The sequence below is a fragment of the Cricetulus griseus genome, chromosome 2 (assembly GCF_003668045.3).
Source record: "Cricetulus griseus strain 17A/GY chromosome 2, alternate assembly CriGri-PICRH-1.0, whole genome shotgun sequence".
NCBI lineage: Eukaryota > Metazoa > Chordata > Mammalia > Rodentia > Cricetidae > Cricetulus > Cricetulus griseus.
Genome location: NC_048595.1, coordinates 133,264,980 through 133,275,994, shown reverse-complemented (window position 1 = coordinate 133,275,994; position 11,015 = coordinate 133,264,980). Strand labels below are relative to the sequence as shown.

The 11,015-nt window shown below is 40.9% G+C and overlaps 1 protein-coding gene across 1 annotated transcript; it reads left to right on the top strand.

Moving 5' to 3' along the window:
• The first annotated feature begins 435 nt into the window (after window positions 1-435).
• On the top strand, window positions 436-10,219 carry LOC113831038 (tyrosine-protein phosphatase non-receptor type substrate 1-like). Its single transcript, XM_035439977.1, has 3 exons — window positions 436-508; window positions 3,266-3,616; window positions 10,107-10,219. The coding sequence occupies exons 1-3, from the start codon at window positions 436-438 to the stop codon at window positions 10,217-10,219; spliced, it is 537 nt and encodes a 178-aa protein (XP_035295868.1).
• The last annotated feature ends 796 nt before the right edge of the window (window positions 10,220-11,015 follow it).

The following is an 11,015-nucleotide window of genomic DNA, read 5'->3' as shown; positions in this document are numbered from 1 at the left end:
TTCTCTCACAAGCATCATATGTGCTTAAGTGAGAATTCTCAAGTAAGTCTAGAAGAAATAGGCCTCAAATCAACAGGAAGGGTCTTAGAATTAGGTGTTTGGAAAAACTTTATGTCCTGGATTCCAGTGGGTGATATAGTAAGAGAAAATGATCTGAGACCAAGTGGATGCAATATAGAGTCTGGAGAAAGAGAAGGGATTACTTTCCCTAGATTTATCTGAGTTCCTCTAAAACTGAATGATAAATAACTCCACCCCTAAGCAGATTGCAACACTGTGTTTCTATTTCAAAATAACTGGTATGGTTCCTGTTTCACCATAACACAAACACACCCTTTATTTAGGATAAGGCACATTATCTCTTTTTTCTGCAGATCAGGACCTGGGATCTCACAAGCACAGACACTCGGCTGAGCTAGCTCCTTACCTCTCAACATGTTTGACCTTGACAGAGGGCCACACACGCCTCATGGTGTCATGCTGCTGCCTCTATTGTTGGGACTCACAGGTGAGCCTAACCCAGGAAGACAGTAATCTCTCTGCCTCTGTCCACCTCTGCCAATGGTACGCAAGGACTTCAGGTAAATACAAGGACTGCCATAGGAGGGAAGGTCAAACATTGTCTGAGGGCCAACAGCCAAAGTCCTCAGCACTGCTCTGAGATTACATCAATTGTGACAGGTGGGTAGAAGCATCCTTGCAGATAATGCTTCAGAAACAGTCATTTCATATTTCATCTAACAAAATTCTTCTCAGGCAAATTCCACTTAAATCACTATAACTCTGAGGTCCAACAAAGCCAAGAAGTCACTTGCAAAGCAGCTGATGAAATTGCTTGGCTCTTTACACTGCATTCACTCTCTTTGCTTACTTCCTGAGACACTGAGATTCACATGCAGGCCAGTGACAGGACTAGGGGTGAAATGTCGCTTCAAAAATGTCTCTGGAAATGCTCAGTCACCATTCTTTCTCAATTAGGCTCTTCATCCTGTCCTCTGTCTTCCAGTTCCTTATTCATCTGATCTCAGGTTTTTCACTGAGTGCTACGTCTTTGAGAACCTGTAATACGTTATCTTTTCTTCCAGGTTTCTGTGTTTATTGCTAGAGTTGCCATGACAAGGTACCACAGTTTAGTGCCTCAAATGAACCATTTGGATCTTTCTCACAGTTGCTCTCCATTTGGCAATATATTTCGTTATTTAGACTATTTTCTTTAGTGCCTTTTTCATACTTTCCTTTTGCTCTATTCATATCTCAATTGAATGTTGCATTGTCTTGGTCCATTAGTACAGTACAGTGCAGTCCCACCAGATCATCAGTGTCCAGGCAAGAAAGGGCAGAGATGTCAGAGCTATGGACCTATGAGCAAATAGGGTGCTATGATGGGAGGACAGGTGACAAGAAAGAGTGTAGACAGATGATGAAGACATCATGTGCAAATAATAAACAGTGTCTCCAGAAGGGTGGGGTGCTATGCCCTGTGATATTGCCTTATTACACCAAATTAGAAGTCTGACCTCCAAAGCACGAAATAAAGTGTTTCTGTTGTGTCAAACCACTAACTTTATAGGAATTTCTTGCATCATCCTTAAAGTTAATATGATGCTGGGCCTGTAGAGATGGTTCAGGGATTAAAATAACTTGCTAATCGTCCACAGGACCCAGGTTCAGCGATGACTTAGAACTATAAATAACTTCAGTTCCAAGGGCTCTGACACCCATTTCTAGCTTCCTTGACCAGTAGGCATGTATTTAGTGTATAGGCATACATAGAAGCAAAATATTCACACATATACAATTAATTAGATAACTAATGTGATTATAATTTTAAAAATCTGTTACCATAAGCTGATGTTTTATTTCTCTAATTAAGGTGGGAATTACTTTATATTGGTAGCTATCTGTGGCATTTTTATTCAACCTGGTAAAGCAACCCCATCTTGAGCTATAGGACTGACTCAAAGAATCTTGTAATCAAATGTACATCTCAGTATCTACACCTAGCACTATGCTCACATCTCACTGGTCTAAAACAGTCACATAATTACACCTATTACTATTACTATTACACAAGAAGTGCCTCATGGGACCCCAAGAGAAGATTACATAGTCCCTCAAAGAAGGAGAGGAGGACAAGAACCCCTGAGAAAATTGGGAGCACTGAGAGGGAGAGGTGGGAAGGGGAGGGGGAGGAGAACAAGGGGACTGAGACAGGGGAGCAATAGAGGAAAGCAAGAAAGGAGATAACTTGATAGAGGGAGACAGTACAGTTATGGAGAGAGGTCTGGCACAGGAGAAATGTTAGGGGATCCACAGGGATGACCCCAACTAAGAATTTAGGCTGTGGTGGAGAGGCTGCCTTTGATACCCTTCCCCTATAATGAGATTGATGTCTACCTTGGTTACCATTCCTAGAGCCTTCATCCAGTAGCTGTTTGAAGCCAAAACAGGCACCTACAGCTAAGCATTGAACCATACTCCTGGAATTCAGTTGTGGAGAGGGAGGATGGATGAGCAAAGGAGCCAAAATGGTACTCAATAAACCCACAGAAACAGTTGACCTGACCTAATGAGAGCATGGAGATCCTAGTCGTAAAGCTGGGGAAACAGCATTGGACCAAACCACGCCCTCTGAATGTGGGTGCCAGCTAGGAGGCCAAGACAGTCTATGGGACCTCTAACAGAGGAGCCAGTGTTTACTCCTAGAGCACAAATGGACTTTGGGAGTCCATTCCTATGGAGGGATACTATTGCAGCCCAGATACAACAAGGAGGACTAGGCCCTCCCCCAAATGATGTGACAGAATTTGACGGTCCCCAGTGGAGGGCCTCACTATCCTTGGGGGGGGGGGCGTGTGTGCATAGTTTGAGGGGATTGAGGGGAGCATGGGAGGATGCATGAATGAGGGATGGGGTAATGGATATGTAAATATGAGTGCCTCCAATAAAATAAACATACTACAAAAAAAAAAAAAAGAAAAGAAAAAATGCCTCATTCCACAAGCACAGAAATTGAGAACAAAACAGACACTGGATGAAGCGTGAGAATTCCAAATGGAATTGGGGCTTCAATCAAAATACTGCCAAGTTCTCAGTGTCTCTGTGATTCAGTTTCTGCATCTGTTACATCCTTGTGTTAGAGACCCAAGATGGGGGAACTGTGATCATGTGCATGCTATGCTCTAGTAATAAACAGTATTTGATCACAAACTAGAGGAGCCTGTGGGTTTCCATCATCATGAGCACTAACTGATATTTCCGGCAGGAGAAGCTACAAAGGAGCTGAAGGTGATTCAGCCTGAGAAATCAGTTTCTGTTGCTGCTGGAGAGTCAGTCATTCTTAACTGCTCTGTGACCTCCCTGCTCCCTGTGGGGCCCATGAAGTGGTTCAGGGGTACAGGACAGAGTCGGCACCTCATATATAGTTTCACAGGAGAGAAGTTCCCCAGAGTCACGAATGTTACAGATACTACAAAGAGAAACATCTTGGACTTTTCCATCCGCATCAGTAATGTCACACCTGCTGACACTGGCACCTACTACTGTGTGAAGTTCCTCAAAGCAGAAGCTGACAAGGAGCTTCAGTCTGGGGGAGGCACAGTGTTGTATGTGCTTGGTGAGTATTACATTGCCCTCCTCATCCTCATTTCTCCAACAGGTCAAAATGTGTCAAAGATGCTGTGAGCAACAAGGAAGAAGCAAACCTGAAAGTGACTCTCATGCTCATGGTGTGAGTTTACCCCAACTGTGTTACCTCAGGATAATTTTTTGTAGTATTATCAATTTGTCTGCAAATTTGATGATGGTATTGTTTTTATCTTGCTTTCCTTCTTACTCCATGGCTAGCAATGTGGCTGTGTGGCTGACCCATTGAAAAGTCCTCTTCTTCTCACTTTCTCACTCCTCTCCTTCTCTTTAGCCTAGTTTTCCCTTCCTATTTATTCTCTTTGCCTGCTAGCCCCACATATTTTTCTCTCCTGCCTAGCTATTGGTCATTTTTCTCTTTATTAGACCAATCAGGTATTTTTGACAGGCAAAGTAACACAGCTTTAGAGAGTTAAACAAACACAACATAAAAGAATGCAACACAGGTTAGCATTATTAAACAAAATTCCACAGCACAAATGAATGTAACATATATTAAATGAATATTCCACAACACATGCCCTCTGGAAGAGTCCTGCTGAATTTGAGGACAAATTAGTTATAAGGATGTCACCAGTTTCCTACCAGGGTGTGGCATTGCAAGTTTTCTCACAACCTCTCAACAGAGAGAGACAAGAAGAGTGGCTTCATCCTGGTAGCACACAGGGGCCTCCCATGATACCCTCTTCCTGATAGCACTGTATGTAAACTTCCCTAACTAAAGGAATTAAGTCATGTGACACACTTAACGAAACTGCTGACATGTAGGAAATATTCATCTTGTGGTTTTGTTACTCAGAAACCATGTGAGCTTAAATTGTCACTTTCCCCCTCCAGGTCTTAGTTATCAATTCAGTGAGGGTGGGGCTTGGTAGCTCTCAACCTGGCTGAAATAACTTTGGAAATAAGAGAAATCCAAGATCTATGTTCATTTAATTGGTCTGATATGGGTTTTGGCCTCTCAAATATAAAATACTCCAAAATGTGCTGACATACAGCTCAGGCTTAATATCTCCTGAGATACATTTTCTGAAATCACAGGAGATATTTGTGATTATTCCCTTGATAGCTTTGTTAGGCCCCAAGCTGAGGCATCACAACCCCTTATGCTTCAAAGTAGCAGGACCCAGCCTGATGCATACAATATCCTAAAATCCAAATAATAAGCCAGAAACGTAGCTCAGAGAGGACACCCTAGGCACTCTAAGATCCAACCATGGCAGAAGCCTGTTCAACTCCAGTCTCAGGGCACAACTTCCCCAGAACAATTTCTGAGTCCAATCATTTCTCTCTTTCACTCAGAAATCTACCTTAATGACACAGAATGTCACTGAGCTCTATCCTTCAACCTTCTCATGGTCATCTGCTCTCTTTAATTAGCATGTGTGGAGCAGGTGTTTATTGTACTATAAAAGCCACTGACCAAATTAGTGAGATCATTATGAAAGAAGACAGTGTTATGTCATCAGTGGTGGCATCACAGTAACACGCTTGTCTACATGCTCCTTTGTAGCTAAACCATCTCCTCCTGTGGTTTTGGGCCCTATAGCCAGAGTGACTCCTGAACAGACAGTGAGCTTCACATGCAAGTCTCATGGCTTCTTCCCTCGGAACATCACACTGAAGTGGTTCAAAGATGGACATGAGCTCTCTCACTTCCAAACTACTGTGGACCCCAAAGGAGAAAGCACCACCTACAGTATCTCCAGCACAGCCCAGGTGGTGCTAGGTGCTGGGGATGTAAACTCTCAGATTATCTGTGAGGTGAATCATGTCACCTTGCAAGGAGGTCCTCTCCGTGGGACTGCCAACTTATCTGACACCATCCAAGGTAAATGACTCTGAATCCCAGCTCAAGTTCATATCTGTTCAGAATGGTTTTGTCCGTAATTCCCAGCAAGTATTCATGAATACCACACTGGGGTGGGGGAATCATAGACTGTGATCAGCACATAAAGGAAATTGTATTTATTTTAACAGAAGAAATTACAGTTGTACTGATTATGAGCCACACCCCTCATTCCTGGCATTTTCGTACACTTTACTGTTGTTACTGCTTTCCCATTGCACATGGGAGTTCTGCTTATTGATTTCACTTATTACTCCACTCACTCTGTGACTTATGTGTCAGCAGTTTAGGGTCTCTACTCTGGCACAAATAATCATCCTGTCCCCATGATGAAGTTGTAAGGGGCATGGTGCACATCAGCCTCTCCTCTGGGATCATTTTGTGCTTAGGTTCTGAAGTCTCAGCTTCTCATTCTGCATTTCAGTTCCACCCACCGTGGAAATCAGCCAGCAACCAACAATGATGTGGAGACTGGTAGGTGTCACCTGCCAGGTGAATAAGTTCTACCCTTCGAGACTTCGGTTGACTTGGTTAGAGAATGGAAATATATCCCGGATAGAAGACCCTTCTACACTCACAGTAAACAAGGATGGAACCTACAGCTGGACCAGCTGGCACTTGGTGAATGTATCTGCTCATGAGGAGGACATCAAGCTTATGTGCCAAGTTGAACATGAGAGACAGCCACTAGTCTTAAAATCCCATACTCTGGTGATCAGTGCATTGCAGAGGGAACAAGGTATTGGCAGCATATCTGGTGTTGCTGCACCTCAGCTTCTGACCTGTTTACCAATAGTTCCTCTCTTTTTGAATGTCAAATGTAGCACTTTGCTTATTTTGTGTTAATTCTAATATCTACAAACTAAGTAAAAATTTAAAGTCAGGTTTCATAATGACTTTCACAGGTCTCTTACATCCTTCTGTTGTGTGTTGACATTTACAGATATTAAATAAGGGAGACAGGAAGTCATCATCCTACCCTAGAATCCTGTCTCTTTCATTTTTAGCTAACCTTTGTTATAACCTCATGTTCATCTTCTTCATTTTCAGTATCCTGCCTCTCTCTTTTCCATTTTACACTTTTCCTTGAACATTGGGTCCTCTCTCACTGTTCCATGCTATCTCCTGAGAGTAATTCACACAGGTCTCAAGAGGATCTATATTGTTAGTGTGGATGGGGAATCCAAATGAGTGTGAATGAATGGTCCTAACAGGAGCCTCATTTTCTTCCAGTTTTGTTATAATGGACAAATATCTATGTATCCATGTCCCGTCCCTTGGGTCAGTCATTCAGGGTTCCGGAGGGGGCCTGCCTGAAAGAGTCATGGACAAGAGAAGGAAGGAGGCCAAGCGGCGCGAAAGAGGGGACCAGAGTCCATCTGTGCATTGTCAAGACCTCGATTTATTGGGGTTTAGACTGGGCTTATATAGCCCTTCACCAAGGAAATTGGGTATGCGGGGAGATAACAGGAAGGAACATCTGGTGTATGCTGGGGCCAGAGCATTCTTCTTATCAGCCGGTATATCTTGTGATCTTCCCCAGAACAGTGAACAGGAAAGCCCCAGGACCTTTCTTGAAACAGAAGCAATTAGCACTTCCCTGTGGCCAAACCATCTAATTACAGGTTACAGGAGGCTCACAGAGCTGGCTTTAAGCTGCAAACTTAAAGGTCATTAAAAGGCTTACAAAGGTGGGCTTTAAGCTGCATAGTTTTGGGTCATGGCCCCTTACATATCCAGACCCTGACTCCATAGTCACTACATGCAGCTTTCCATTTAGCTGCCTATCTCTTCCCTTCATCAGTTGTCCAAAGAGTCATCAGTTTTATACACAGGAAATATAGGTATGGGGAAGTAATAGAGTTATTGAGTTCTTGTCTTGAGACCATGTGATCTGATCTAATTAATATACCAAAGGGAAATCTAAGGTCCCAGGGATCAAAGTCATTAGCAATATACAAGGAAAATTTTGGTAGTAAACTATTTTTCCTTCCAAAATGTTGAAATATAGAACCTAGTTTGTACTTGAACCTGTGTGTGTTTTACTCTGATGCCAAACCTAGAAAAGAGAAGGTATGGCAGAGTACTAGTCTTAAGTGCAAGTATAAAATGGAAATTTTATATAGTATATATATTTCACTCCATCTGTAAAAATTCATTCAATCTATCACATGGTAGTAGAAAACTTATCAAATTTTCCGTATAACCAATTAGTTATTGACTAATTATGGTAGATTCCGAGTTGTGTCAGTATGACACTGATGGAACTATTTTCACTTAAAAATATAAGATAAAAAAAAAAAACATTTCATCTTTTATAACCAGATCGTTTGGTTATCAGGACAAAAAGTTGGAAATGACAGGAATGCTAGCAAATGAGTAAAGTAAAATTATAATTATTTATAATTGAAGGCAAGAAGGCAACAATCTTTGAGGGTTTCATGTTTTGTTTTATTTAATGTTAAGAAATCTTGGGGAACTCTCACTTCCTCTCAATTTACAACTCTTGGTGCAGTGAATTTACTGGAACAAAAATGTAGTTTGTAAATCCTGCTTGGGAAATAAAAACAACTGTAGATGGTGAAAAAAAGTATTTTCCCTTGAATTTATACTACTCACTGTGGAAAAAATTTCTATGCAATTTTTGTAGGAACAGAACAAAGAAAGCCATACCTGAAGACACTTTTGCATTGCATTGGTGGGAACATAGAAAATGTGTGTTACTATACCACAGAGAATCCGAGGTTTCAAATGGCATCTGATGACATGCTTGACATCTGGTTTGGTGAAAGCTATTGGTCTTCTACGTTAATAGATTATGAAGTAAAACTAATATTATGCTTGTACATTCTGGATTATTTACCTAATGACCACAAGCTGTTAGGACAAGTACAGAGGAAGGTGATGTATGTCTATTAAGAGAGCTGAATATGTTCTATCATAACTTGGCTCTATAATTGCAATATGAAATTAACTGAATTTCAAAAAGTTAATAATTTTTATAAAAGGATCAATTTGAAGGTTCCGTTGGTGATATATTATTTATGATTTATTGAAGTTTGCCTGAGGATTCAGAAAGCAAAGTCAGACTCAAGCTATAGAGATCAAGCAGTGGTAGTACACAACTTTAATCCCTGGACTCAGGAAACAAAGTCAGATGGATCTCTCTGACTTCAAAGCCACCAGGGCTACACAAGATTGAATCAGTCTAAAAGAGTAACAGAGCTCACACCTTTAATTCCAACACTAGAGAGATATAAAAGATAGTAGCAGGGTCTTTACTATTCAGTCTCAGGATTCTCCAGCCACTTTGAGGAGAGCTTAGCAGCAGTCTAGGATTGCAATCTGAGGTTTGGTGGAGCCAGGATCACCTTTCAGTCTATAGTAGCAGTAAGAGCTAGTAGGTGGCTGCTTTGTATTTCTGATCTGCAGCTTAACGATTCAACCATAAAATCTGTCTCTGGGTCTTTTATTTATCATGCTACAGTTTGACTTCTTTATGGAAACTTCTGTTCATAAATGCTAGTGCTATATGGCATTAAGTAGAAATTCCTACAGAATCTCTCTAGAAGGATAACTTGGTGACCTGTGGCAGGGCCAAAGATCTCAGGTTCAGGCAAGAGGCTTACAGCAAGGCAGGTGAGGGGCTTGTTAAAAAAGTTCTAATCTGAGGGCCTAAAGGAAATCAACCAGCTCACACATGCATTCCTCATTGCTCTTTATTCTTCAAGAATGGAATCTCTTTATTATTCAAGAAATGTTCTTCACAAAAAGTACTCTCAAAAGCTCTCTTTAGGATTTCTCCTTAAAAGTTTTAGTATTTTTCCTTCTATAAGCTCTCTCTTAATGTTCTCTTTCAAAAGTTCTCCTTAGAAATTCTCTGAGAGTTCTTTCTAAGAATTCTCTAAAAGTACCTTCTAAAACTTGTTTCAAGGTTACTTCTAAAAAGTCTCCAAAAGTTCCTTCTTCTAAAAGATTTCTTGACTTTTTTTCCCTATCCCACAAGGCTTCTAGTTTTTATATCCACAGGCACATTTAACAACTCTCTGACAACAGGGTATGCATTTCTTTCAGAACCAAGAAAGTCATTAGATCTTGAAAGAGGGAGGCAACTCACATCTCTCCCTCAATGTGACTTGCAAAATGTTCAGCGGTACTTGTAGAACTGGATGTTAACAGATTAAAGAGGGAAGTGATATGTGAAAGGGGAAAACTAAGGCTATGTAGTGTGAGATCCTGAGAGTGTAGCTCTTACTGCTGATTCTCCAGTGAGAAGGAATTCCCTTTCTCTGGGACCTTTTTGAGAGTATAAGGCCTCCAGTATATATTCAATATACAGACACATTCATAGTAACAAATATTCTGGAACTGATGCCTAGAATATTAATTGCTAATTATGTAATAAATTTAAAAAGGTTCACAACACAAAGCAAAACTAGAAATCTCTTTAGAATATCTTCTGCTTTGAAGTAGTAAAGCTGGGGTAGGGCACAGATTCAAACTCCTCCGAGATTTGATAGACTTGGAGATCTATAAATGGGACAGATCAAGCTCCCTGATCATAAATTCCTTGTGTCCTCTCTAATGGTTCCTCCTATCACTTGATTTCCAGAACCGAAAACATCAGATACTGCTGAAATCCTTGGAGCTGTGCTTATTGGACCCAAATTGCTACTGGTAATTGGTGCCTCTGCCATCTACATGTACAAGAAGCAGAAAGCCTGACAGTAAGTTAGGAGGGATGGAGGGTGTATTAGTTACTATTCTGTCAATAACATGATACAGCATGCTGAAAACAATGTATAGAATAAAGGGTTTATTTGGCCATACTGTTCCTAAGGCATGTCTATCCATCAAACCTGAGAGGCATGAAAGACAGATCAGAAAGCTAAGATCTACAATCTCATTAGAGAGAATGAAACAGATAGAACAAACTGAAAGTAATCACAAGATCTTTTAATATCAAAGCTCACTTCCTGTGACATACTTCCTCTGGGGAGACTGCACTACCTGAACCTCTATAAAGAGGACCACCTTCTGGGAACCGAATATTCAGATATTCTAGAACAGAGAATGTTTCTTATTCAAATCACAGGGTGGGGGGATAATAGTCTATGGAATAACAAGGAATTAAAAGGATCAATAGAAAGGCCAAGGCATTTGTCAAACAGATTTAGAACCTGTGGTGATAACATGTTGCTGAGGATGCTCAGGAATCTCTTAGAACACTGTGAGACATCCAAAGCACCAAGGAAGAATGTGTGTCCTGTAGGAAGGGTTCAGTCAATATTTAACAAAGATACCCAACAAGGCCTAAAAGTTATGAAAGACATAGGCCAATTATGAGAAGATCCAGAGACCTGTAATAAGGACTGTTTCTGCTATGGTCTCTCTATGATCATGAAGAATAGACACAGAAAAACTATATGACTCGGGGACTAGGCTGGGATGATATTTTATAACATGGGCATTTCATCCACTCAAGACAGGAGAAGAGCAGTGCCAGAGACATTGCAGAACT